This window comes from Talaromyces stipitatus, genomic scaffold, assembly GCF_000003125.1.
Source record: "Talaromyces stipitatus ATCC 10500 scf_1105507295523 genomic scaffold, whole genome shotgun sequence".
Classification (NCBI taxonomy): domain Eukaryota; kingdom Fungi; phylum Ascomycota; class Eurotiomycetes; order Eurotiales; family Trichocomaceae; genus Talaromyces; species Talaromyces stipitatus.
In genome coordinates, this window is record NW_002990113.1 from 1,104,780 (window position 1) to 1,132,746 (window position 27,967).

At 47.8% G+C, this 27,967-nt stretch overlaps 8 protein-coding genes across 9 annotated transcripts; 4 read left to right on the top strand and 4 right to left on the bottom strand.

Annotated features, from left to right (window-relative positions):
* Window positions 1–267: 267 nt before the first annotated feature.
* Window positions 268–3,558, top strand: TSTA_063270 (cell division control protein Cdc48). Its single transcript, XM_002340191.1, has 7 exons — window positions 268–477; window positions 547–574; window positions 634–689; window positions 752–1,001; window positions 1,068–2,211; window positions 2,261–2,608; window positions 2,663–3,558. Exons 1-7 carry the CDS (start codon window positions 428–430, stop codon window positions 3,253–3,255), a joined length of 2,469 nt encoding a protein of 822 aa, XP_002340232.1. The 5' UTR covers window positions 268–427; the 3' UTR covers window positions 3,256–3,558.
* Window positions 3,559–3,872: 314 nt separating this feature from the next.
* Window positions 3,873–4,824, bottom strand: TSTA_063280 (uncharacterized protein; the record flags this gene model as incomplete). Its single annotated transcript, XM_002340192.1, has 2 exons — window positions 3,873–4,630; window positions 4,800–4,824. The coding sequence occupies 2 exons, from the start codon at window positions 4,822–4,824 to the stop codon at window positions 3,873–3,875; spliced, it is 783 nt and encodes a 260-aa protein (XP_002340233.1).
* A 535-nt stretch (window positions 4,825–5,359) lies between these two features.
* On the top strand, window positions 5,360–8,235 carry TSTA_063290 (sorting nexin Mvp1; the record flags this gene model as incomplete). Of its 2 annotated transcripts, none has more annotated exons than XM_002340194.1 (5): window positions 5,360–5,855; window positions 5,914–6,621; window positions 6,688–6,830; window positions 6,883–7,476; window positions 7,534–8,235. In XM_002340194.1, 5 exons carry the CDS (start codon window positions 5,360–5,362, stop codon window positions 7,741–7,743), a joined length of 2,151 nt encoding a protein of 716 aa, XP_002340235.1. In that variant the 3' UTR covers window positions 7,744–8,235. The 2 variants fall into 2 exon arrangements, with proteins under 2 accessions (XP_002340235.1, XP_002340234.1); XM_002340193.1 differs by having other exon boundaries at window positions 6,709–6,830.
* A 2,045-nt stretch (window positions 8,236–10,280) lies between these two features.
* On the top strand, window positions 10,281–13,852 carry TSTA_063300 (sodium/hydrogen antiporter, putative; the record flags this gene model as incomplete). Its single annotated transcript, XM_002340195.1, has 1 exon — window positions 10,281–13,852. The coding sequence occupies one exon, from the start codon at window positions 10,281–10,283 to the stop codon at window positions 13,533–13,535; it is 3,255 nt and encodes a 1,084-aa protein (XP_002340236.1). The 3' UTR covers window positions 13,536–13,852.
* A 67-nt stretch (window positions 13,853–13,919) lies between these two features.
* On the bottom strand, window positions 13,920–15,760 carry TSTA_063310 (MAPKKK cascade protein kinase regulator Ste50). The gene is made up of 3 exons (XM_002340196.1): window positions 15,385–15,760; window positions 15,164–15,325; window positions 13,920–15,105 (listed from the first exon to the last, which is right to left on the bottom strand). Exons 1-3 carry the CDS (start codon window positions 15,650–15,652, stop codon window positions 14,051–14,053), a joined length of 1,485 nt encoding a protein of 494 aa, XP_002340237.1. The 5' UTR covers window positions 15,653–15,760; the 3' UTR covers window positions 13,920–14,050.
* Window positions 15,761–16,817: 1,057 nt separating this feature from the next.
* On the bottom strand, window positions 16,818–20,326 carry TSTA_063320 (uncharacterized protein; the record flags this gene model as incomplete). The annotated part of the gene is made up of 3 exons (XM_002340197.1): window positions 16,818–17,568; window positions 17,616–20,194; window positions 20,254–20,326. The coding sequence occupies 3 exons, from the start codon at window positions 20,324–20,326 to the stop codon at window positions 16,840–16,842; spliced, it is 3,381 nt and encodes a 1,126-aa protein (XP_002340238.1). The 3' UTR covers window positions 16,818–16,839.
* Window positions 20,327–20,707: 381 nt separating this feature from the next.
* TSTA_063330 (uncharacterized protein) lies at window positions 20,708–23,602 on the top strand (the record flags this gene model as incomplete). The annotated part of the gene is made up of 2 exons (XM_002340198.1): window positions 20,708–20,872; window positions 20,924–23,602. 2 exons carry the CDS (start codon window positions 20,708–20,710, stop codon window positions 23,504–23,506), a joined length of 2,748 nt encoding a protein of 915 aa, XP_002340239.1. The 3' UTR covers window positions 23,507–23,602.
* Window positions 23,603–23,776: 174 nt separating this feature from the next.
* Window positions 23,777–27,967, bottom strand: TSTA_063340 (C2H2 transcription factor (AmdX), putative; the record flags this gene model as incomplete). The annotated part of the gene is made up of 3 exons (XM_002340199.1): window positions 23,777–24,352; window positions 24,404–27,775; window positions 27,874–27,967. The coding sequence occupies 3 exons, from the start codon at window positions 27,965–27,967 to the stop codon at window positions 24,267–24,269; spliced, it is 3,552 nt and encodes a 1,183-aa protein (XP_002340240.1). The 3' UTR covers window positions 23,777–24,266.

Here is a 27,967-nt window from a genome sequence, read left to right on the forward strand (position 1 = left end):
GGAAGGGAAGCTCAGGTTTGCCTCCTTCATTAACCGGGCGATTGATCCATTTTTCTTCTCAGCTGCGTCCAAGTGTGTAGGTATATAGAGTTGCCCTCGCCCGGGCTTCAGAGTGGCCCAGCTTACTAACAAATCATCGTTGGCGCTAGTGCGGTATCGTCACTCACCTCTTCCGTTGGAGCTGCTGTCCACCTCAACCACTCCATCCATCATCCATCTACTACACTCACCCCTACCATCTATCTTTCTCATCTTACCTTCTCCTTGTGTTGCTTCATCTATTTCTACCCATATCTGGGAGTCATTTTTGTTTCCTTATTTTTGTCGTTCTCACTCTCATAGCGACTGAGTTCGGGTGACGTCTAGAACCACTATCTAGATCCAGCTTAGCGATCAACTTGCCACATTTCTCTACGCTCATCGAAAAATGTCTTCAGAGCCTGATCACGTTCATTCGAAGCAGAGGGTGAATCTGAGGTAAGTTCTCTTGATTTTCTGTCTGGTTTTGGATGATTCTGCATGCAGTTGCTGACAGTCGGATTATAGTGATCCCTCGGGCGCCGACAAGAAAGAAGTAGGTCTACGCCTCAGTTTACCCATATAGAAGGTATTCTAACATCGATGTTCTTACAGGAGTTGGATACAGCTACAGCTATTCTTAAAAAGAAGAAGAAGCCCAACTCGTTGATGTAAGTGATCTCAACAGTTGACAAGGGAGATAAGCCCAACATCCCACTAATTACGAGCTTAGTGTGACCGATGCCGTTAACGATGACAACTCGATTATTGCTTTGTCAAACAACACCATGGAGACTCTACAGCTCTTCCGTGGTGACACAGTCTTGGTCAAGGGAAAGAAGCGAAAGGACACCGTTCTGATTGTCCTTGCCGATGATGACCTTGATGATGGCAGTGCTCGCATCAACCGCGTGGTCCGACACAATCTCCGTGTGAAACACGGCGACATCATCACTGTCCACCCATGCCCAGATATCAAATATGTAAGTTGAGAACCTGTTAACAATGGGCTTTTCTGAGTGTATAGCTCTAACACTTATCAACTCCAGGCCAAGCGAATTGCCGTTCTTCCCATCGCCGACACAGTGGAGGGTCTCACCGGTTCCCTGTTCGACGTTTTTCTTGCGCCCTACTTCCGCGAAGCTTACCGCCCAGTTCGACAGGGCGATCTGTTTACAGTTCGCGGGGGTATGCGACAAGTAGAGTTCAAGGTGGTGGAGGTCGATCCTCCAGAGTACGGTATCGTTGCTCAGGACACAATCGTCCACTGCGAAGGCGAGCCTATTCAGCGTGAAGACGAAGAAGGAAACCTTAATGAAGTTGGCTATGATGATATTGGTGGTTGCAGGAAACAAATGGCACAAGTCCGAGAGCTTGTGGAATTGCCTCTTCGTCATCCTCAGTTGTTCAAATCGATCGGTATCAAGCCTCCCCGAGGTATTCTCATGTACGGTCCTCCCGGTACTGGTAAGACTTTGATGGCTCGTGCCGTCGCCAACGAGACCGGTGCCTTCTTCTTCCTCATCAACGGTCCCGAGATCATGTCCAAGATGGCCGGTGAGTCCGAGTCCAACTTGCGCAAGGCCTTCGAAGAAGCCGAGAAGAACTCTCCTGCCATCATCTTCATTGATGAAATCGATTCCATCGCCCCCAAGCGTGAGAAGACCAACGGAGAGGTCGAGCGCCGTGTCGTCTCTCAACTTTTGACCCTCATGGACGGTATGAAAGCTCGCTCAAACATCGTCGTTATGGCTGCTACGAACCGACCCAACTCGATCGACCCTGCTTTGCGTCGTTTTGGTCGTTTCGATCGTGAGGTCGACATTGGCATTCCTGACCCAACTGGTCGTCTTGAGATTCTTCAGATTCACACAAAGAATATGAAACTCGCCGAAGATGTTGACCTTGAGGCTATTGCTGCTGAGACTCACGGTTACGTTGGTTCGGATATTGCATCTCTTTGCTCGGAAGCTGCCATGCAACAGATTCGTGAGAAGATGGACCTTATCGATCTCGATGAGGATACCATTGATGCCGAGGTCCTCGATTCGCTTGGTGTCACCATGGAGAACTTCCGATTTGCTCTTGGTGTTTCCAACCCTTCTGCTCTTCGCGAAGTTGCTGTTGTGGAGGTGCCCAATGTTCGTTGGGAAGACATTGGTGGTTTGGAGGACGTCAAGAAGGAGCTCATCGGTAAGTGAAAACTCGTACTACTTTCGGCAAGTACTGACAAATCAAACAGAGAGCGTCCAATACCCTGTCGAACATCCCGAAAAATTCCTCAAGTTCGGTCTATCACCTTCACGTGGTGTTCTCTTCTATGGTCCTCCCGGTACTGGTAAAACTATGCTGGCCAAGGCAGTTGCCAATGAATGCTCTGCCAACTTCATTTCCGTGAAGGGTCCTGAGTTGCTTAGCATGTGGTTTGGTGAATCTGAGAGCAACATCCGTGATATCTTTGACAAAGCTCGTGCCGCTGCTCCGTGTGTTGTCTTCTTGGATGAACTCGATTCTATTGCTAAGGCACGTGGTGGTTCTGTTGGAGATGCTGGCGGTGCATCTGACCGTGTCGTCAACCAGCTTTTGACTGGTAAGTACTGATGTTAAATCAAGTCTCTGGTCTAAACTGACATTTGAACAATAGAAATGGACGGTATGACTTCAAAGAAGAACGTTTTCGTCATCGGTGCCACCAACCGACCCGAGCAGCTTGACCCTGCACTTTGCCGACCTGGTCGTCTCGACACACTAGTCTACGTTCCTCTTCCCGACCAAGCTTCTCGTGAGGGTATTCTTAGGGCGCAGCTTCGCAAGACTCCTGTTGCTCCTGATGTGGATCTTGCTTTCATTGCCAGCAAGACACACGGTTTCTCTGGTGCCGATCTTGGCTTCGTGACCCAGCGTGCCGTCAAGCTTGCTATCAAGCAATCGATTGCCCTCGACATTGAGCGCCAGCGCGAGCGTGAGGCTGCTGGTGAGGACGTGGAAATGGATGAGGCCGAGGGCGAGGACCCTGTCCCCGAACTTACCCGTGCTCACTTCGAAGAGGCCATGGCCTCTGCTCGTAAATCCGTCAGCGATGTTGAAATTCGTCGATACGAGGCTTTTGCTCAGAGCATGAAGAACTCGGGTGGCAGTGCTTTCTTCCGTTTCCCCTCGGCTGAGGAGGTTACTAGTGGTGATGGTGCGCAAAATGGATTCGGTGATGCAGGCAACGATGACAGCTTGTATGATTAAGAGTTTGATCGCTAATTACTGCACGCCTCTTAACGGTGACGAATCTTATTCAAATTCAAATTACCCCCTTTTCACCTTTATCAAGTTGACTAGTTTGTGCTGAAAGCTTGCTCGATTGTCACTTCATCCCTGGGAAGAGTTACTGGCTCTTCCAGATTATTTAGGACCACATCAAGCAGATTAGAATTGACCAAATATGGGAAGGGATTTATTTTCTATTCTTGATGATGCCTTTCCTATGTAACAGCTGTGCTTTTCTTGTATTTTATACATCTTAGGTGCTTGAAATAGAGATGATTCGCTTAATCTCGTCGCATTTGTAGGATGATCCAAACAGATCTGTAAGATGAATCATAGGTAGATTCTATGCATGTCATTTATTGTACATTGCCAACGCCTCCAAAGATTGGATCTGAAAATAGACACCATGATATGTCTCCGACACGCTAACCATGAAGTATCCAAAGCCGTAAACTCCATCATCAATGCTTTCAAACTCCTGTAGATGACACACCGCAATAAGCCGTCCTCCCTTTCATGCGCGTGATCTATTTGGAATCCTTGCCAGGTTCACTCTATCCTTGACTCCAGCCGCATTTTGGCCGGACTCGAACACTTTATTTCCACTGACTTGTCTGCTCTTTCTCTGATTTCGAAGCCTTGCCGTTCGTAAGCTCCTTATCGTCAACCTCAGGCCCGCCGTCGTCGTCATCCTCGATTGTAGCAAACGATCTTAAGGAGTCTTTCAAAGATCTAACGCCCTGTTCCACAACCTCTTTGGGTATTCGCACATCGATATCTCTGAAAAATGACTCTGAGCTGGTCGCATTATTAACCCCATTCGCAGCAGTGGCAGTACCATTACTACTGTTTTTCTCATGCCCATTTGTTGTCGTGTTATTATTCGCTTCAGGGACAATAGGGTGCGTCTGGCCTGTAGCAAGCGTAACGACTACATCGACCATATCATCGAAATGTGTACAGCGACCCGCGCGCAAAAGTTCTAGAGACAAGGATTGAACTCGCTCGGTCCAGCCGGCTCGTTGTAGGGAGAAGAGGAGGTTCGCATGGAGATCGTCGAGGGCTGTGGATGAGTCTGACAGTAGATGGTTGTAAATTTCGGACTCGACGGTCTCTGGAGAGAAAGTTGTTTCGCTGGGCATAATTGGGATAGATGTGATGTGATCTTTCCTCCGACAGACTCCTTGTTCGTCTTGAGTTTTTTTTATTGTACGCAGAGAGGCCTGCAAAGAATGGAGGAAGCGCGGGGAGAAAGGCCCGGTACGATTGTGTCGGCGTGCGGAATCGCGTCCGAGTTGTAGATGTACTAAAAAGTGTACCGGTGGCGACAGCTGACTCTTTTCTTTTTCAGGTTCTATGATATCGAGAGTAGTGTATCTCCGCAAGACTGCTGCATCGTTTTTAATTCGGTGCTTTCAGGTCCAATGGGTGATTAGGTGACGAGAAATTGTAGATGCGGCGCTCCAAAGAGGTGGTTTCGTCCACGGGTAGTCAGCCTATTATTAGGTACCAGGCATAACTACCACACCACATGCTTCCTGCTGTCATGATTGTCTAGCCCATAGGATATAGCTACTGAGATAAGTGCATTGTCGAGTATGTTTTATGATCTCTTGATATCCAGTCAATATATGCCTTATAAATACACAATAAATGCACAGCGGTCTCTTCTAAGAGTAACGCAGTGGCGTAATCAGTGTCTCTTATTGCTCTAGCTAGTTACAAAACTATAGTTACGTAGTCGTACTTATGAGAGCTCTTTATCTGCCTGTTGCTTCGTTGACCAGAGCAGTTAGTTCTTAGTAGGCCCTAGCGCTGCCAGCCTGCCGTCCCGCTCTCAAGACCTACCACAGCTATCAGTATGAGCTCCTGCAATTGAACTGGGTCATTCCGTGTAGGTTCGCCTCTCTGGCAGGTTTCTTCCATCTTTTATGCTCACATACAGTCAATTTTACAGAGCCGACGAGATTATCGGAGTTGCGCATTGGTTTTGATAAGTCGCGACCAACTCCCGCTCCACCGGTGACGCAGGCAGACCTCTGCGAGCAACAAAACACAATACAACAAGCAGCCTTCAGCCAGCATGTCGCTCTTCGGCACGTCGCCCGACGAGACATCTACAGAAGTCAATCCCTCTCGCCTATCCAAATCCTCCCTTTTCGATGACGAGCCATCACACAGCCAGTCCGGATCAGCGCTCTTTGCCGACGATAATCACGGCGGCGACTCACCATGGGACATGCCCACGCCTAAGAGAGGCGGGCGCCAGAACTTGGTCAAAAACCTTCTTCCTGCGTCGGACGTGCCGGATAGTTATATAAATGGTTTTGACTTGGTTCTGGATTCTAGTGGTCGAGGCGGCGCCGGGGTCGGGCTTACGACAACTCGACAGATCCTTGCGAGCAGTGGATTGACTGCGGCGAATCAGGCTAAAATTCTTAATCTGGTGCTACCTGGAGGCCAGGAAGCGTCGTCTGAAGGATTGGGTCGGAATGAATTCAATGTCTTGCTGGCTTTGATAGGTCTGGCTCAAGAGGGTGAGGAGATTACGTTTGATGCTGTGGATGAACGGCGGAACAGTACGTTTGTCTTACAAAACGGGTGTTTGACATGTAGAATATACTGATGTGAAGCTAGAACTACCCCAGCCTAAAATATCGTATCTCGACGAACTGCGACACTCCAATGCCGAACCCGCGTCCACCACACAGCAACCAGGAGAGACGCAACAACCCGGATCACAACAACAGCCTGTCCACGCACGACCGCGACAAACATCATTTGGTACACCAGAAGCAGATCCCTGGGGCAGTCCGGATCTTCACCGTGGACACAGTCATATATCTACCCATGAGTCCACGCTCAATGGCTTCGGCAGTGTCCGTTCGTCTACAAATGGCTGGGGTACTGCCACCTCCGCTGCAACTGCAAACGAGTCACAAAGTACAGTCCAATCGAACGGACAGGGTCCTCCTAGTAGCTCCGGGTCAGGGTGGGGTGGATATAATAACACGTCTCAAACAGCTCCATTCGGCTCGACCGCTCAACCAGGATTTGAAGCCTTTCCACAACCGGGTAATGCTCAAGAAGGCATCGACCCTCAAGGTCGATCTCTTGGAGGTGGCCGAGTGACTGGTCCAGGGGCAGAAGAGGTTGTAACAGTGACATTATTACCCGAAAAAGAAGGCCTCTTCATGTTCCAGCATCGCAATTACGAAGTAAAGTCCGCTCGTCGAGGGAGCTCGGTAGTAAGACGTTATAGTGACTTTGTCTGGTTACTCGATTGTCTACACAAGCGATATCCATTCCGGCAATTGCCACTTCTTCCTCCTAAGAGAGTTGCAGGTACGTCAAAGAACCTTACCCTTATAACCTAAGATTCAGCTCACAGTTCCTTTTTTCTGATCAAAGTCAATGGTACTCATCTTTCAGCGGACTCAAATTCGTTTCTTGAGAAGCGTCGTCGTGGATTGGTTCGGTTTACTAATGCTCTTGTGAGACATCCGGTCTTGAATCAGGAGCAATTGGTGGTTATGTTTTTGACTGTTCCTACGGTGAGTCAGCCTTCAGCACTTGTCGTTTCATGTTTTACTGAGTCTATTTCAGGAATTATCGGTATGGCGCAAGCAGGCGACCATATCTGTACAAGAAGAGTTTGCGGGCAAAACATTACCTCCTGACCTCGAAGATTCATTACCATCAACTCTAAATGAGACATTTGATACCGTCCGGTCGGGCGTCAAGCGTTCAGCTGAAATATTTATCAATCTTTGTGCATTACTTGAGCGATTGGCGAAACGCAATGAGGGTTTAGCGGCGGATCATCTTCGATTTTCGTTGGCTCTGCAGTCTCTGACCGAAGCTACCAAGAATACGTACGCCGTGGACACGAATGATGTGCCGTTACTGAACGAAGGAATCAATGCAACCGCAAGACATCTCTCCGTGAGTCAGAGTCTGCTAGAAGACGAGGCACGAGCGTGGACCGACGGAGTACTCGAAGACCTCAAACAACAGCGAGACTGCGTCGTTAGCATGCGAGATCTGTTCGATAGGAGGGATCGTCTTGCAAAGGATAACATTCCTCAACTCGAAAAGCGTATTGAGACCAATGAGAGGAAATTACAGGATTTGAGGAGTCGTCCTCAAGGAACGGTTAAGCCGGGAGAGATTGAGAAGATTGAAGAATCTATTTTCAAGGTAGGCAATTACCTTGCAGGATGCCTTCGTTTACAATCAAGCTAATTTTTGGAATAGGATAAAGAGTCCATTGTACAGCAACACGCGCGCGGCGTTTTCATCAAAGAATGCATTCGTGACGAGCTTCTTTACTTCCAACACAGCCAATACCATATCAGCCGTCTGCATCAGGACTGGAGTCAGGAGCGAGTCAAATATGCAGAGCTTCAGGCCGATAATTGGCGGGGACTAAGTGAAGAGGTAGAAGGAATGCCGACTGGAGAGTAACCAATCGATTTTCTCTAAATATAATGGGCTTTCTTATGTTGAAAGGGTCATACCGCAGCTTGATGCATACATATACCACGCTTCTCATTTGTCGTCTTTGTTGTCCTCTTGCTTTGCAATGCAGGCCTGTTTTTGGTTGTTGAATTGCTATTGGTTGTTTTGAATGTCATTGGATATATGTTTGCTTTCCTGCTTTTTTCTCACTGTCGTCAAGCCTTGTTTGGGGCGCCCAGTGGTCCATACAATACCAGATAATGGCTTTTTCTCTCGATTTTATCAAGATATTTACTGTCATATTTGTCGTGCAACGGGTGCAGTTGTGATTGATATTCTTGTGTTTTCCCTTGATTGGCTCATCCGATTCAGTTCTCGTGATCTTTCTTCAAGCTGCCCGGAACACTGTGCCGTTTGATTGCTGAGACTTGGTCGCTACCTAGTTAGGTCCTCATGTACTTATCTAGACGAAACAAGCTTGTTTCTGTCTACCCTGTGCTTGGGCTCTAATCTTACTACGTATAGTTCGTATGCATACCTCGGCACTTGAGATATTAGTCATTTTCAATACGAGTCTAGACTGTACCTATAGGAACGAGGCCTTTGCACCTTGGAGATACAAGCACAAGCATGTAGATCTGCGGAGTAGTCAACTTAGGGCACGCCGACGCATGCACATAATGAAAACATAGCCGTAGAACAGTCCAGACGTCAAAATCTGAAGAGCACGAGACACATGATTTTTAGCATATACCAATCAGCAATGCAGTAGGACTCCGACAGTTGACCGACAGGCAGGAATTGAAGCAGTTGTTCTAGCACGTCGTATGCGGTTGGTCATGTAGTTAGGACTTAGCCGCTGTAGCCGCAATGGGATTCTAGAAAGTCACGAGAGTGTGCTGGCAAAAGCTGATATATCAGTTTCCTTTTTTGACCACGTACCTAGATAAGTCTATATCTTCGCAATTTGACAATAAGAAGCCGGCGAAAGGGTTGGGTGTCTTTCCGTGTAGATCGTTTTGTTCATTATAGCGAGCAGGCGATGCATCGTATTGTCGATTCGATATACACACACCAGCCGAACGTTAATTTCACATTCCAGTCTTGAAGATAGAAACAATGCCCTCGAAGTAAGTTAAGTGTATGTATCACGGCGGCTCTTAGGGAAGCCAGGGAGTCCTAGCGCGTGTGGCTGCCATGCTAAACAAGACCCCGGAACGCCTGAATACGGAGAGTATGGTGTAACCCCTAACCGAGATTAGGTGTCCGGGGAATGAATAGATCATTGGAGGATCCCAATCGCCGCATGGCCCATGCAAGGTAAGAACACTTGGACGATGTGTATAACAGGCGATGTAGTACGGCAGTGCGTAAAGTAGTTCGTTTATGAATCTTTTTTTTCTTCTGCAGTGTCACGATCTCATGCTCTTGCAGGGAACTTCGAGTCCTTTCTGCTGCGCAGACCGGATTGTTTAGGCGTTGATTATTTTCCATTGTTAGAAAAGCTCCGCTCTTGGCAGGCTGGCCCCGGTCATCCGATATCCGCCCAGCCCGCTTGCAGTAATTTTACGCGTGGCTTACCGTACCGATTACACGAAATATTACACATTACATTCTGGACTGGAGGAAGGCGATGTATCCAGGGAAAAGAAAATAAAAGAATATCTCCACTTCCGCTTCTGGCAGACACGATCAGAATATAAATGAACAGATCAATAACTATCTCACTGTCCATCTACACTCAAGTTCAGAGTAATCCAGTGGCGTATCACTGGACCCGCCAAGGCTTGGCCAGTGCCGAACTTTTTCTTTCCTTCGTCATCTTCTCTTCTCTTAATTGATTGATTACTTCGTCTCTCAATTTTGAGGACAATCACACTACTCCGTGCGAGTGCTATCCTGCACAACATAGTAATTTTCCTATCGATATATACGGCAATCAATTGTCCGTCCGGAGAATAATATGCCTTGCGCCTGCCCGTGATTTCTCGGAGATATCATCAGCTATCTATTCTCACCTCTTGTACGCCCCACTTCGACTCAGACCAAGAACTCCAAGACGACAGATCCAACCTCGCACCAGACAACAGTCAATGCGAGCATTGGCATGAAACAGGCATATTTCTGGTACGCTGTATCCTCCCAAGTCTTTATCTTTCCTTGGTCATTGTTCCCTTCCCGCATCAGCCGCACTGATTCCGCTGCCTTGGGCCTCTTGGGCTCTTCTTTCCTTCGGATTCTGCTCTTATGTTTTCTACGATCACGTCTCTTCTTTGAATTAAAGCGCTAACTCATGTTCGTGTGGGCAGTATCATCTCCAACAAGCGTAGTATCGTGATTCAGTGGCTGTGAGCTACAGATATGCATAAGAGCATCAACTGGAAACGGAGGTCACGCCTAAACTTGGAGTTCGTCCCTGTCAAACCCGATAAAGCAGCGTACGAGTAATTCGATAGACTCGGCATTCGCTTGATCCCTTAATAGAGATCCGCAATTGGCAGTCCTTTCGCTGTCGTCTTCCGAATCAGATCAGACAGGACAACATGGCGTGGGACCAGCTGTCAGTAGACAAACCTCACTGGGCTTACATCATTCTGGGAGGTTTCACCAGTCTGTTCATGCTTTGCTCGCTTTTCGTGAAGGAGAAGCTCTACATCGGCGAAGCTACAGTTGCTACGCTTTGCGGTATTATATTTGGCCCGTATGCGGCGAATCTCTTTAGTCCGGACACCTGGGGAAATGTGGATAAGATAACGCTGGAATGCTCGCGCATTGTCTTGGTCGTACAATGTTTCGCCGTCGGAGTTGAATTGCCCAAATCCTATATGGAAAGACACTGGCGCTCCGTCTTCTTTCTGCTTGTCCCAGTCATGACGTATGGATGGCTTATAACGAGCCTTTTCATCTGGTGGCTGATTCCACCTTTGTCCTGGCTTGAAAGCTTAGCATGCGCTGCATGTGTCACTGCCACCGATCCTGTTCTGGCGTCCTCAGTCGTCGGTAAAGGTAAATTCGCCAAACGCGTGCCCAAGCATTTGCGAGATGTTCTTTCCGCCGAATCTGGCTGTAACGATGGAATGGCGTTTCCGTTCATCTATCTTTCTTTGAGCATTATCAAGTATCGGCACGTACCTCATGAAGTCGCTTTGCACTGGATCTGCAATACCATTCTCTACGAATGTGTTGCTGGTGCTGTGTATGGCTTTCTTGTCGGGTACATCGCCCGTCATATGATCAAGTTTGCGGAAAAGAAGAATCTAATCGATCGGGAGAGCTTCCTGGTGTTCTATTTTGTCCTGGCTTTATTCTGCGCTGGTTCAGGTAGTACCCTGGGTATGGATGATCTTCTGATTGGATTCGCCGCTGGGGTGGGATTCAGTAACGACGGTTGGTTTACCGCCAAAACTGAAGAATCGCACGTTTCCAACGTCATTGACTTGCTTCTCAATCTTGCGTATTTTGTTTACTTTGGTTCGATTATACCCTGGAGTTCTTATAATATGCCCGATCTTGGTATGGTTCCCTGGAGACTCGTTGTCATCGCTATACTTGTTATCTTTTTCCGACGGATCCCCATCATGATGGCTTTGAAGCCGATCATACCGGATATAAAAACATGGCGGGAGGCACTCTTTGCTGGCCATTTCGGACCGATAGGTGTCGGTGCAATATTCGCTGCGATTCTGGCCCGAGCAGAGCTTGAACACGATAGCACGGAACCTCAAGCACTGGCCGATATGCCTCGTCCCGGCGAAGAGAATTATTTGATTGTACAGCTGATCTGGCCAATCACCACTTTCCTTGTTATCGCATCGATTATTGTGCATGGATCTTCAATTGCTGTTTTCACTCTTGGGAAACGCATCAATACTTTGACCATTACATTGTCGTATACTACTGCGAATGATGAGGGCCCGTCTTGGATGAATCGACTTCCGCGCGTCCAATCCATGTCAAGAAGCTCTTTATCCCTCCGAAAGGCGGACTCTGAAGGTTCTAACGAACAAGAATATCCTCCGGGAATGTTACCACCTATCGGTGTGCCTGGAAACTTCCTCCGTCGTGTCAAGGAAGGAGAAGATGAGGGTCGGCGTCCACAGAGTCTACGACCAAAGAGACGACGTAAGCGAATGACCAACGCTGGAGGACCTATCAGCCAGTCAGCCATCATGCCAGCACGACGTCCAGATGTCACATCTCCCACCGACGAGAAACCTACGGCGCCCGAAGAACCATCGCCTGTGAGTGAAGAGGAACGTGCAGAAAGGGACCGCATTGAACGAGAAGGTTCACCACCGCGAGCGGAGCGCGATAGATACGGCCGAGAACCCGAGATCGAAGTCTATCAAGAAGGCAACCACCTTATTGTTGAAGACGAGGAAGGAAATGTTCTCAGAACTGAGGATATCACACACGAGTCTCCGGAGGAGCAGCGACAACATATATTGGAACAACACAAGAAGCTTCAAGCCGACAAATCTGGAGAGTTCGCCAAGTCCAAGAGTCACCCTCACGAAAAGACAGAAGGAGAGGAAATACAGAAAGAAGTCGAACAGACCGCTTTCCACCCAGGCCGCTCCTTCCGTCACCTTTTCGGTAACTGGGGTGGTTGGGGAGGAAAAGAGCCATCTACAGAAGCAGGGCCTTCCACGACCAAGCCTGCAAAACCGCCCCGTCAATCTGCCCACGCTTATCAGTTTGGAGACACTATCATTGTCGAAGATGAAGATGGAGAAGTCATCAAGAAATACACTATCCCTTCAGCTGGAAAGAGTGCAGATGTTCCAGCAGCTCAAGCTACTGAGTCTCAGGTACGACGAGGTCTAACCAGAATGGGTACTTGGGTTGGAAAGAGAGAGGGAGAATCGTCAAAAGCTTCACAAAAAACTGGTCGCAGAGATGACCTCGATCTGGACGACGGTCTGCGATTCACCGTTGCTCATGATCCCGCTCTTGAAAGCAAAGGAGTGGGTGTGAAGGGAAGACGAATGAGCAAGCAAGACTTCATCAAAGAGATTAGCAAATTAGATCCCAAAGCACGTCGCAACCTGGTTGAGAAGTCTGATGCTCCACCGGCCGTGAAACAAGTCGCCAGGCACGAGGCGGCTGTACAAGATACAGTTGAAGAAAAGGCCAAGGAAGACTCTCAAACATACCCTACAACCATGCTCGGAGACCCTGTATCTGAAGAAGAGTCTGGTGAAAGCGATAGCGAATCTGAGTCTGTCCGTGATATTCCAACACATGATGTCGCAGGTGCATTAGCACAGTTTTCCGGGAACGCTCAAGAACGTCGTCGACGACTCGCGGGAGAAGACGAGCCTGTATCCGCTTCGCACGAAGAAGAAAATGACTCCGAAGACGACGGCACGGAACGTATCCCTCCCTCTGTACGGAAAGCCGCCTCTGGCATCACCGGACGCAGTGCCCCTTCTCAGTACGACACAGGCGAAACACCCGCAGAACGAAAACGCCGTCTCGCCGCATTGGGTGAAATAGACGATTCAGACGATGAGAATGATGACGAAGAAGCCGAACTCAGTGGTGTACCTCGTAGACCAAGACCTGCAGTTGTTCGGGTGCCTATCGTCAATGAGGAAGATGCAGAGGATGAGGAAGTCGAAGAAACACGGCCTGCTCCAAGCTCGATTCAGTTTGCGGATGGTACTCGTCCGTCTAGAGGCACTAGTGGGATATCGGAGAACGGCAATGGTAATGGTAACGGATCCTCGAGGAATCCATACAGTCACGGCAATCGGCATAGAATATCCTGGGGCGGAGAACGTGGAAGACATTGAAAGTGATGTTTGGTAAACGTTGAGATGATTTTCTTTCTTATACCTTGTTCTGCATTCTATACATATGATTGGTTTTCAGGGTACATACATACCGCATTACATCTTATACATAGTATTGCATGTTACTTTCTTGTCTAATATTCATTGTAAGGAGCGCCTATTTTACTTTTGGGTTTGGCTTTTGTCGTTGTTATTGACTAGCCTTAAACATTGATGATGTTATCATCTTGTCCTTGTCGATTCGGGGGTTTTAACAATTGTTTAGATGATATGATATTGTTATTCATATCCATACATATCAATAATTTTGCGGCTAGGTAACACTTGCTCCGTAGTGGTTCGATCCATTTTCTATCCTCGACCACCTCAATCAGAAATGGCAGGCTAAGACTGAAGAATATCAGAATATCAATCAAGGAAGTGAAGTTTTAGAATGATAGACGACAGATAGGCAGACAATGCAAGCTATTCTACATTCTTCATATCATATTCCATCCAGAGAACAAAAGTCAAATTCACAAAACACCTCCAGGTACCGTACTCTTATTCTTCCCATCGAATACAGCACTATTAGGTGCCGAGCCCCCTGATCCAGGATACGAGGCTGCTGTGCCGTCGCTTGGCGCAGATTTGCGAAGCATAAACATCGGTTTTCGTCCTTCTCGGTCTAGTTGTTTGAAGAGAATTAATGGTTTCTCGTCCAGTGCCAGACATCTCTCTTGATCACCGTAGACTATATATAGAGCATATTGTCGCCAATCTGCGTTGATGTTGTATTTTTTCAAAGCGGCAGGTAGTACTTTATGGCATGGATCGTCCATCGACACCCTAAATGATTTGAAGATTTCGACGCTGGGAGCTGAGGAATCTGTGTTTCTTGACTCGGATCGTGAACTTGCGCTGGGCGTCGGTGTTGGGACCGGTGTCGGGTTTGGTTGAGGTGCTTCTTCATGTTCGTATCCCGGTCGAATCGAGGCTGCTGAGCTTTTGCTATTATCTCTAACATACGAGCGAGGGCCAAGGGTTTGTTGTTGTTGCTGCCCAAATTGTCCGGGTGACGTTGGGGATGGTATACCGGGCGACGTTTGAGCGCCGCCGTTCATCGAGGCCGTCAGATGTGTAGACGCCGCCATAGCTGCCGCAGAAGGATCGATGTTAGCACCATCGTTGTAAGGGCGCCCTTCATGGATCGATGGTGGTATGTGTGTAGGAGAATTGTTGCTTTGAGGGGTTGTGACTCCATTGTAGACCCTTCTAGAAAGCGACCTACCCAATGCTGAAGACTCGTTGCGGAGGTTACTCGGCGACATGATAGATGATGCATCGTGATATATCTCCGGACTCGATGTCGTCCCCGACTGGACGGGAGGCTGGTAGGGCAACGGTTGTGAGCGATCCTTAGCCAACTTGAATATGGGAAGAAGCTCTTCCCGCAATCTTCGGTAATCCTCTGATACCCTTCTCAATTCTGCCTCGACAACGCTTAACCTTTCATCTCGTGCCCGTATCGTCTGCGCCAGTCGTGTGATATCTCCATATGTAGCCGATTCATGCAGATTGTGGTCGGCGGCTGTATAGTTGATTAGTTGAGGCTTCTATAGATTGACTCGAAATATTTCAGAACTTACATGGTGCAATATAGTGGTCTGGATCAATAGCAACTCCCTGTTTCACCTTTGTCTCGTAAACACTTTTCAAGATTGTTAATCTGTGCCCTGCACTGCTAATGCCCATTTCTTTCAGCTCCTCATGCTTGAGGGCTATCAGTGCTTCACCAACTATTTCATTCTCTATATCGCCACCCTTGTTAGATATGAATCAAGGAACAAATCTGAAACAAATCACAAACCTATGAAAGCTGCGCGATATTGCCGAAGACCTAAACCAACCACGAAGTCTGCACATTCCTCTGCCGTCCAGTCAGTTATTGTTGACCGCAGAGAGCTATGATCATCTCCCATATTCCCGTATGTTGTAGGCGTATGCTCCGTAGATATAGAATCGGAATCGGTGGGTGATATCTCGGAATCTGTAGGCAAATGAGGAGACGCAAGGCTGCGCTCGTATTCGTCGTCCGCATCCGAATCATCATGAAATTGCGTCTTCAATAACGACATCTTGGGTGCTTTGTGGATTGCGTCTCTTAGAACAGATATGAGTTGGAATGATAGATTGAGCCGCAAGCGCGGCGCTCCTGGTACCTCCACTAATCAAAGCAGTAACAATATGGTGCGAACCCAAGCAGTAGACCAACAAGTATTGTGCCGTTAACAAGTCTCGATAAAGAATTAACTTCTAGCAAGTTGTTGATGTCGCCAACCAGCCAAGTCCCAATGACACCAGCTATGAAGCGATGCGAAATGTGAAACAAACGGTAATTGATGCCGGTCGCTCTTCTTTTGGTCACGTACGCGCACGGCTAATCGAGAACATAGAACAAGAGGTATTGACGGCAAGATATGAATACGAAAAACTCAAGGGCGCGAATACTATGCTTGAACAGATAGTGTTGGGTGTCGGACCGGGACAAGACGCTCTCGCTTAATGAAATGCGTACCGCAGCGTGATTTTAAGTACAATGCCACGAGATATGAAGAATCGATTATATATGACCGCTGAGTCAAGCGCCGGAACAGGTCTCTGGGAAGTGAAGCAGAACAGTCAACGTGTCTGATGCATGACAGACAGACTGCCTTGATTATTGAGACGGGGGGAGTCCGCAGCAACAACAGAAGGCTCCACGTGACGAGTGCCCAATGCTCGGAGTACGAGCCAATCAGAAATATTAAATCATGTGACTGACCGTATGCCTCGTTATCCGTTACAAGACAAAACGCCATAAATTACTAAAGTAACCGGACTGAGACAGCGCCCCAGTACTAGTGAAAGGTTTATATTACACGTCTTTCCCTTATGGGACTAGCGAGTACCCACTACGGACCGAGACTGCCAGTCTATTAGCGCCTTGGCGTTTCCGGGCGCCTTGACGACCTCTATCATTCGTGGTCTGGACTCCGCGTTACATTCTTGCTTGAAAACGCTGCCTCAAGACAATGCAATGCCCAAGCAACTTCGCTACAATAGATTATAGAGGTTTGTCATTTTGAGGAGAATAACTGAGTGAAAACGTTCTTGTCGTTCCCTCCGTACTCCAAATCACTCCTAGGATTATATAACTACACTAATATAGTTATAGATAGGTTAAGGGTCTTGAAAACATTTGTAAGTTAAGTAGGCAACAGATATATGTATATATGACAAGAGATCCCCAGGAATTGACAGTCGCTCCCCTGCCATTAGTCTCTCATTCTGTTAGTAGTTGCCCTGGTGTGTTCTCACCCTCAGCATCCGTGCTCTGAGAGTCATCCGATTCCGTAAGAGTGTTCTCCCTGGTTCGCGACAGAGCTGGAAAGACGATAAGATTACCTGTTTGAGCAAGTGCGTCCTCCCAACTCTTGGAACCAGTGGCGAGGATCCGTTTAGGGTTCGCATCGACTGGAAACCATCTCTCTCTGCGAGTATGAGATTTACTCCCTCCCTCGAGCGCGGCTCGACTAGCTCTAGTGGTTCTCGCTTTTCTTTTCGTTGACCCTGACGACGTAAGCCCACTCAATTCGGCTCTATAGCGCTCAAGGCGCAGGTCATATGCCGTTATAGACCGGATGTACGGGGCTATGTCTTCAGCTATCGCAGAGACACCGTTTTCGAATGAAGGAGCTATACGGCCAGTGGCTTGTGGAACCAAATCGGGTGCTCGCATCATGGGTTCAAAGGCATCGTAGTAGGTCGTGGACAAGAAGGGTGTAGATTTCGACTCGGACTGCCTTGCCAAGACACGATCAGTAGTCAAAGAGTCGTCTTGTGAGTTTTCGCCCAGTGTTATACGCCGCATCAACGCGTATGCTGTCGATCCAATATCAGACGAAAGACCTGTATAGTCAGACTTGCAATCCGCAACTAATAATGGGTAGTCTTCCTGAAAGTTGGCTTTCTCTTTCGTGGAGATGTCAAGGATAGTGGTGTCGAGATTATCCTACACCAATTAGTCGTTGTTGCTAGTGGAGTTGAATACGTCCTTACCTTGTTCTGATCTAATGACCAATTGCGGGAAAGGACATCGAAGGCACTGTGACTGTCGGCCAGTGTCATCACGTCCTGCAATTGATCAATACGCTTTTGATGCTGGCGAGGTTGAGAAAGATAATTGGTCCACCACACATCTTCATCTGCTGCGTCAATGTCAAGCTGCCACCAATCCAACCCTTCGAGTAACAGCTCGGAGTCTTTTACCAAGCTCTTGTCGACTAAGGCAATGTCACGACTGAACCAGCCCATACAACATTGATATGTATGCAGACTTATCACTTTGAGTTTATTACCGTGAGAGTCAATATCAGATCCAATTGGCCATCGGTCGAGGATCCAATCAATTCCGCATTTTTGGCTACCAACGGCCATTTGACACCAAAAATCCAATTGCATAATAGACCTTCGAAGGTCTTGACGCAAAGCTGAGTAGAGGCTGCTTACAGCTTCGCGGCTCAGCATATGACCTTCATTTGCAGCAATAAGTAGCATATAGTCAATGGCAAGACTTGGCGGCGGTGCGCGATATCGGAATATCGCATGCAAAGAGAGTTCATGTAGAGGAACGAGGCCCTCATTATTGCATGTCATGATCACAGGACGTTTAGACTGTTCAATAAGCGCCAGTATTCCAATCCAGAATTGTTTGTCCTCTTCGAACAAAACATCAACTTCTTCTAAGAGTACGAGAGATTGTTTTTGTGAACGAGATGGCGTGGTCGAAGTCTCCTGAGAATTCTCTCTTTTTGCATTTCCTTTCAATTTGCTTCGATTGTCCTTTGCTTTAGACTGAGCGGCCGGTTTGAAGAACATATTCACGGTATTTTGTCTTGCATCGGGCGACCCAAGGCCTGTAGTATGAATGTTAGTGTCGGATTCTTCTTCCTTTCCTTCCAGTCGAACAAGATGGTTTTGCGTCATATCACCGACACGTTCCAAAATATCTTTGGCACTGCGTCGAGTACCGCTATTGATTTCGAAGACCTCAAAATCTAGTTCCTTGGCTACAGCATAGACCGACGCTGACTTGCCACAGCCATGAGGACCACTAATCAGGACCGCATTTGTCAAACGCCCCTTCTCTCCTTTTTTGAATTTCCCTATAGAATCACCAACTCGAATGACAGTGCGCTTTGATGACACAGTCACTCTACCAGCCAGCTCGTCTTCCTCCGAGTCTTCAAGTTCGTCCATTTCGGAAGCTTCATCCTCACTAGATACAATGAAACCCTCAAGCTTGTCCGCGGTTTTGCGTTTCTTGGACTTGTGGCCTCCCGAGGATTTCTTTTTGTTCGTATCTGAGGACATATCTCCGGTGCCCACTGAAGACACCGTAAGATTTTTAAGCCAGTCACGTAACATCCGGGCTTCAGGGCCAGCTTGAAGCACATCTTCAGCACATTTTGGGGTATACTTTTGTGCCCATTGCACCGTGTCGCAAACCCCACTATCAAATGATGTTGTGGATGTTGCAATAGAAGCGTAAAGCTTGGCAATACATGGATGAGCTCTCCCTTCTTCCCCTAGATAGCCGGACCCTTGTTTGGATCTGGACTCAGCGCTATGCAATACTTTGCTTTTCATACTCTTTCGTAGCGTCTGTCCGCTAATAGTACAACGGAGCGGAACACGGAGAACAGGCTCGTTTGACTCTGACATTTGGAATTGCATCTCGCTCCGAGCTTTTTGAGACTCGTAAAGTAAAATGTTCTCGGCATCATCAATTTGCACAGTGCGTTGCTTGTTTTTCTTTTGGCTGAAGTTCGTTTCTTCAAACTTGTCGCGAACTTCATGTGCTACCCCTCGTACATGAACAAGGTCTCTAGGAGGCCATACAGGCGGGACTGGTTCAGGATGTTTGGTGAAAAGTGATCGGGAGAACGTATTTTTGGTAGAAGACTGAATAGAGGCAATACTTTTTGCGGAGTTCTGCTGACTCTCCGAGGCTACTGTGGGTAGCGAGGCCTCTATTGAAGCTTTGGTTGCAGGTTTCTTGGACAAGAAAAAAGGATGGGTGGCCTTTGGGGGCTTCGTACTAGTCTTGATCGTCGTATTGTCTTCTGCAGCCGGCTTTTGGGAAGCAGTATATCGTTCTCTGCCATTGATTATGCCGCCAATTCTCTTTCCAATTTCCGATCCCTTTTCATATTTGATGACAATTCTCTTAGTGTCATTTCTTTTGCGGCTCGATTTTCGTCTTTCCTCAGCTTTCCTATTTGCAACGGCCTCGACTTTTTGAGCAGGCGGCGAGCTCAATAATTTTCCATTAGCATTGAGTTTCAACAATTTCCTGGGAGGCAGTGACGGTTGATCTCTAGGCACCGGAGTGTTTTCAGATCGGGTTCGTGTTGGTTCATCGACTTCGAGCGCCGCCACTGGTGTGGATGTCTTCACCCGTTTTCGCCTTTCGGTGTTAGGATCTTCCTCAAGAGTATTATCCTCTGGCTTTGGTCCATTGTATAGTTGTTGGGCCCTAGGACTAGGTGTTTGCTTGTGAGCTGCGGAATGATCTGTCGTTGTCTCGTTAACTGAATGTAAAGATGCTGGATCTGGTGTCTTGCTTGTTTTTCTGACTACAGAAAGACAATGTTAGAAAGAAGATGGTGTCAATTGAATAGTCATATGTTCTCACAACTCCCGAAGAAAGGGTGGACTTTCTGCTGTTCTCCGTGGTCCATGACCCTATGCACAACGGTAGTCGACATTGAGCTTGCACATGCCGAGAAATCGGTTCCAAGTCAGCGGACTGAGGATGAGAATTCACGGAGGTTAATGTTTATAGAGAAATGAAAGTCGTCATATAATAACTCTTGAAGTGCCACCTGGTCGAGTAAATGTTGAAGTGTCTGAGAAGAGATAAATTGATAAACGCGAAAAGCGGAAAGCGCGTCACCGCGACGAGTGGTGGAGCTGGAAGGTGCCCTTCGCATTATACCAAATATGGTTAGCTCATTTTATAGTGGGTCTAGAAGCCGGCGTAACTCAAATCCGTTGATTTTTTTTTCTGGATAAAGTGAGCATCTCGAAAGCAACAGGAAGAGATCAAGCAGCAAGGTTCTTTATACTTCTTGTTGCAAAAGACAGCCATGGATCTTCCGGCGCCTTCAGTCTTGACTCAATTGCCCCGACCGCTCCAAGCTGCCACTGGGAAAACGCAGGTCGGTGAAGTTTTCAGTCTCGCCGAATCAAAGAAGAGGAAAAGATATGAAATCGCTGTCGCTGTCGACGGCGAAGGTGTCAACGTATACAATGTAAGGGAAATTGTCTTTGTCCAGAAGTCTCATTCACTAATTCAAAATCAGGTGCAATATCCCAAACTTGTCACGTCGTATGCTGTACCCCCGCAGTCCGAATTTTCTTGTTGCCCAATCTCTATACGTTTGAGAGACAAGCAGTCATCAGCGGTAAAAAGATATACTTATTGCGCTGTCGGACGACCGCAAAATCAGATCAAAGGCTTTTTCGAAGAGATTGTATCAGGATCAACATCTGCGCCTGTTATAACGTCTGCTTCATATGCTTTGAAGGGTTCGCGAAGCCCTGTCATCTTTGTGGGCATCATTCCCGGCTCGTCGAGCGAAAGCAGTTCTTCAAAAGATTCATTTGATGTACTCGTAGTGCACAAAGACGGATCGATAAGAAGGCTTACATCTGATCTGGAAACTGAAAAATGGAGCGTTAAACCAGCAGGACTCGATAATGGAATTGTGGCTGCTTTTCTTGTCGACCACGATGATGCCAAGAGAGCATTGTTCAGAAGGCGTCCCGATCTTGCTACATTAGCTGTTGGAGACGTCTCCATATCAGCAAACAACATTCCACCAGTACTTTTGCTCGTTACTCAAGCAGGTAGCTCGCACGCTGCCAAAGTCCATATGTTCTCCGTTACGTCTGGTGCTGAGGTTACAAGCTCGAACGAACTGCAACAGCTTGAAACTGTAGAACTACATAAAATTGATGGATCACAACCCGATGCCGAGGAGATACAGTGGACTTTCCATCCCGGATCTGCAGGATTGGGTCTGTCATTCCGACATGGATACGTGAACTACGATCTTTCTCAATATCCACCATCATGCACGTCCAGCCTGATCCTTGCGGATGAAGACTTCTCTTCTATTATGCGTATCTCACCCAACTCCGTCATTGGTGCTGGGAAGTCGCTCATCGCTTTATACGACACGCACTACTCATCCATTCAGCGCAGTATAACCCTACGTGAGCTTTCAGCCAACAAGTCGCTTGGAAAGTATGATTCCAAGACAGTCACGAAGTTTGTAGGGTATTTTGCCAAACTAGGCATTGCATTGGCTATTAAGGAAAATACACTTCAAGCCTTCGACTTGTCATCGACACATTCCATACGAGGAACATCCATCAAACGTCAACGTGACGGCTTACTTATAGATGCCATTGGACGTGGTGTTAACTCATCTTCTGCAAGCGTCAATGACCCAGCTGTCTTACTCGGTCTCAAATCTACCCAAGAAGTTCACAAATGGAATGCTTTCAAGAGCGAACTTGAAAAGGCATCCAAGGCAAAAGATGTTGTTTCTTTTGATCAAGCCGTTGTTGGATACTTTGGTCCTTCGGTAGAAAGTCAAGCACCAACAGCTGTTCACCCGGAACAAATCACCCCCATTCTTTCCCAGATTTTTACTGTACGACAACATGATTTTGGAAATTTGAAAAATGCTTCTCCGACACTGGAGGTTGCTGTGTGGCCCGAAAAGACTTGCAGGTGGTTGGTGAAAATTGGACAGATGTCTGTGAATCAAGTCAACATTGCAGTCCGTCGGGCCAACAGACCCCAAGTCCTTCCCCCATTCGAGCCTGGCGCATTGGTACGCGCTCTCGCGGAGTGCGACAAGTCGCTGAAAGCTCTTACTATGGTCTTGACTGGGCCAGTTTCACTTGATCGAGAGGAGCTTGCACGCGCTTTGAAGATCTTTCTCGACGAAGCTCGGGCGCGTTCAATGGCACTGGATCAATCAGCGACAATGACCATAACAGGTATTCCGGGTGGTGAGATGACCACGGACGAAACACAGCAGAAATTCGCTCCTTCGTCTCCCACGGAAGCTTCCTTGGAGGATGCATTCATAGGGCTCAATTTGACACTATCCCGATTACACGACTACCCAACGAACCAAATAGTCTCATGCCTACGTTCAACGCTATCCAATACAGACACTCTCGCAATTGTCCATCATCTCCGTGTCTCTCTCGCCACTGGCGGATACACAGCACGCTTTACCGAAGAACCACCTATCCCCCTAGAGGCCATCAAAGCCGCGCCTCCGCTATCTCTCAAAGCAATCATTGACTTGATGAATGCCAGTGTAGATGCGATTGGACCATCAGGCTGGATCTCTGCCGTGGAATTTGCGGGTGCAGCCGTCAATGAAGCTGAAATGATTTCACATATGCAATCCGAAATCTCCGCCGCATTGGCCGGTATCGAGGAAGCAGCATATATGAAGGGTATCGTAGGCGAGTTTATCCGTTACGGTACTCGAGTATCAAAATCTACCACCACCAAAGCCTCTTCCACCGCCCCTGAAACTACAACGGCTACCATCACCATGGACGCCAAAGACATCAATAACGGGGAATACACCACAATCATCAACGACGGTACCCGCGCCCGCATCAACCGCGAATACGACCCTTATGGCAAACTCTGGGAAACATACACATTCCCCAAAGCAGGCGAAGAAGACGGGAAAATGCTTCCATTATCACTCAACACGCCCGATTCGGAAGTTAGTCGGACCAAGATTCAGAAATCAACTGGTGAGGTTAAGCAGAGGACCAAGAGAGAGATTGCGTATTTGCAGAGACAGGCCGTGCCGGATTATTCTGTTGTTAGGATACACTTGTAAAATTTGGGTTTTTGTTTTGTGCGGATATAAGTCCAGAGGGAGTCAGGTCAAGTGATTAGGGACACGGTTCAGCGATGATGTTTTGCGAGTCTGTTGACATCTACATTTCCCAGGTCGTTAGGTATCTTTCCTATCTATCATATGTTCTTACCTTCAAATAAGTATACTTACTTGGCGTCTGACTGCCTTCATTTGAAACCTGCATTTATGCCATAGTTAGAGTTCCAGGTGGAGATAATTGGGTAGAGTCATCCAAAACTACAAGCAAAATGCAAGATCTCAGACATATATAGATTAACCACGAAATACACCACAAATGCAAACCAAATGGCAAGATGAAGATGTTCCCTTCCAAACTCATATATAGGAGAACATGAAAACGTGCAAGATCGGCTCCAATTTGTACATCCTCCCGTGAAATAGAAAGTTCAATAAAGGCAAGGCACCGACAGAATGACTAGAATAGCAAGTAAGATTTTTTCAAGTATATACGTGCACACACAAGGAAGGATATGAAACCAGAAGAAAAGTCCAAAATATATGATGCTGAATTCGAATCCGTGTTTTGCTCGGCCAATAGTGTATCTTGGTCTCGTGTCAGCATCATCCGTCTATGGGTATCGTATCGATGAAGATAATCCAATATAGGGGCGTTCCAAGGAGAACGGATCATAAGTGAGAACAAGAAAAGCAGGTATGTTTTGTATAATGCAGTCGTAGTGATATTGAACGGTCGTGATGTAGTAAAAGAAAAAAAGACTCAGTTTTCAATCATCACAGAATTCTCTGCGCGTTCCTTCATCCGCGAGGCTTGTGTTTCCAAGGACCGAGCCATTAGTTTCGTAACTGGTAACATGTTAGTGAATCATAACACATCATCATCTGCGTAATACTTACTTGGCCAAACTGCAGCGCGATCAAGAAGATAGGCTGTAGTCATCAAAACCTTACTACCGTAACCACCTTCAATTGCACTGGGTAGACGTTGAAGTATGTTGAATGCTGGAGAACTGCCGGCATTCTGAGCCTCTCGCTGTAACTTTGCCTCACTGCTTCCCAGGATCTCCTTGATTTTATCAATCAGTTTGCAGTCCTCTTCTTCTAATAGCATAATTCCAGGAACTTGACTGAAATCGACCTCGTCACGTCCAAGAACCCCCATGTACGGTCCAACACGTTCTTGAACGGTCGCAATCCACTCAGCTAGAACTTGGGCGCAATCGAATGAACACATTGCGCACTGCAAGGGTAATTCGCGTGAAGTCCATTCGGCAAACGTGTTTCCTAAGCGATCTGACATACATAGCGAGTCGGCTGCATAAAATGCGGCTTTCCGCAAATGACGTTCCCGCTTCGATTGATTTGGCCTATACCGTCGTGACAGATGAGAGGAAGATTGTTCCTGGTTCAATTGAGCAGACAGACGAAGTTCCCCAACACCAAGATCGGCGATAGAGTCTCTTCGTAGCAGATCAATGTTTCCTGAACTGTATGTGTCGATTCCACCATCGTCGGCATGTTGGATGATCTCCGCACCACGAGCGAGTTCATCTGACATTGCATTCCAGTCGCGTTCCCAAAATGCTTCCTTCGAGCGACCTAAATTAACAAACAACCTAACGTAGGCTAGATCCAGCAATGGAATACTGTCAGCAGATAGCGGCCCAGCTCCGTACGGATTTGGACGTTCTAGACTGTGCAATGGATTGCTGGCCCAAGCTGCTTGCCAAGAACGTAAAGCCGGCTCGATATGTGCTTGCATAGCATCAGTCTCTTGTGATGTCCACTGGCGTCCCATGTGCCTTTGACGTGTTTCCCAAATGTAATTGTGCAATGCGTGAATGAGGACTAAACACCCAAAGGTGCTAGGCTTCAAATCACTCTGAGGTAGGTCTTCCACTCGGAGGGTGGACCCAAAGGCCTGACTAGGCTGATTTACAAATTTGGCTCGCTGGCTTGCGGTAAGGAGTAAAGCCAAAGCCGAAGAAAATGAAATCCCCTTCTTTGACGCTGTTGCGCCACCCATTTTCCTCCACGCTTGGGGGGATTCTGCAGCCCAAAGGTCCTCTTCGCACGGGAGATCAAGGCGGATCTCAGAATTCGTCAATGTGGGTGCATGGTTGTAAGCAGAGACGAGTAGACTAGACAATGTAAAGATGGCAAAAAGCGTTCGTTTTCGCTCCTCTACAATCTTCCAGTCCAACCAGTCTTTTCGTTCCTTAGGCGGGTTTGGCGCTTGCGAATTCTGCTCCGACACACCACTATCAGGGCTCCCATTGCTTTGCTTGTTACCGCTGTTGAGATAGTCCTGAGGAAGTTGCTCTGCATTGACATGGCGCGTCAACTCAGCTGCGCGTGCAAGGCTCACCAAAGCAGCACAGTGCGTACTAGCAATATCTGCGGAGGTCTTGTCACCACAGGTGTGGCCATAGATAACGTTCAATAGCATAGCCTGAACCAGCCATAATGGCGTGTTATGAACGGGATTGTCACGGCTTGAATGATTCCGACTGAGAGCGGCTGACATGTCGGCCTTGCGTCTCTCTTCCAAGTATAGTTGAATCATCTTCTTTGCCGATTCAAAAAGATCCTTGGACACGGCCATGTCGTATTCGTACAGAGCTCCCATTGCAGCCATGGACAGAAGGAGACAACCGCCACCCCCGGCAACACCCGTTGAACTAAGGTTGAGGTGGCCACTCGCGGTACGTAGATTATTGGTGAGATCGGAATTCTGAAGATCAAGAGTAGGAATGTGAAGGAACGGGAGATGTGGATGGAAGTAATTGATGTACGCCTGGATATACCGCTGCAAGTCGAAAGAGTTTGGTAGAAAGTAGGAGCCATTGAGGCCAGCACTGGGGCGAGACGCAGTATCACGATTGTAAGATGTTCCGTTGCTGAGTTGAGAAGACTCTCGACGTAACGTTCCACTGGATTGCGGTATGCCGGTTAATGATGTCGGCCTATTGGCTCTGTCTGAAAATGCGTCTGGCGCTGTTGTGGGAATGGAAGTTGGTAAGGGACTACTGGCGAAAGGCACGTTGAAAGGATTAGGAGATTCACGGTCCGCTACCATGGAAGATGAAAACATACTCTGCGAATGGTTTCCCACCATCGATTGGCTCACTGGAGTCACGGGCTGGTTAGGCGCAAACGGGTCTGTGAACTGAATTGGAGTCATCAAGGACTTGGGAGAGATCGTGTCCACGGTCGCAGGAAAACCCAGTTCTTGGAACGGAGAAGAAAAGTCCATTGCAAATGGTGCTGATTGCGACGTGGCAAATTGCGTTTGCCAGCCGTTAGGTGAAGCAATTTGAGCTGAAGCTTCAAGCATGGGGTCACTGGTGCGACTTTGGGACTCGGTGCTCATTGCAGACGGAGATGACTCCTCAATGGCTGAATCACTCACGGGGCCTAATGGAAGGGTGGCATCAAACCCATTGACCCAGTCGAAATTGTTCTCTTCATCTAGCATTGTATCCGGAACGGAAGCTAGCGGATGGAAGTTCTGATGGAAAGGGGATGGGGGGATATCATGACCAAATTGTGGCGAGTTCCCGAAATGAAGTTGAGCCGGGTTGATCGTGCTTCCCCCTCCTCCCCCGAAGAAGTTATCACCAAGACTAAGGTCAAAACTACCGTAAACAGGTGCCGTTCTGAGTCCACCAGTGAGATCCACAGGTATCCCACTAGTCTCTAACTTCGGCAGGCCGTTCGCTGGCAGATGCACAGAGGAGTACCCACGAGTCTCGAAGTTTGGAACGCCAGGTGCTGAGCTTAGACTTGAATGAAACGAGTGACCCGATTGAAGTGCTGGCCTTGTGACATTTGCATTAGCGGCGTTGATCACACCTAAAGCCCCGTTATCGATATGGCTAATAGTGTTCGCCCTCGGCCGCATGCTAGTTGATGTGCCGCCAGCGACAGAATTCTTCCGGACTCGATTCGTCCCAGACCCTGCAGTGCCGGTGCTCTCGCGACGCGCATTTCGTGGGCGAGAAGGCGCAGCAGTCATGTGCAGTTTCTGTTGATGTCGCAGCAACAAGTCGCGGCGTGCAAAACAACGGGAGCATTCCGGGCATTCGAATGGCTTTTCCTTTGTATGAGACCGTTCATGGCGCTTGAGATGTTCGAGGCGAGCAAACGAGCGACCACAAGTAGTGCACCCGTGTGGCCGTGGTTTGTCTGTCTTCGGTTGTGGTCCATTAGAAGATGTGCCGTTCGGCTTGGTATCGGGTTTCTTCGTTTCTTCTGCTGATGGCATATCTGGTTAGGAAAAGACAAGTAGGAAATGCTTGGCGGGGGGTCCCAACACATGGCAGGGTCAACGAAAGATCCTGCACACGTTGACCGAGTTAACTTACCAGTTGTTTCTCCGGGCATTTCGCGAATGGAAAGTAGATCGTCGCCATGCGCGATTGATGTTGGGTCTTGTGCGACCATAACTTCTCCCAACAT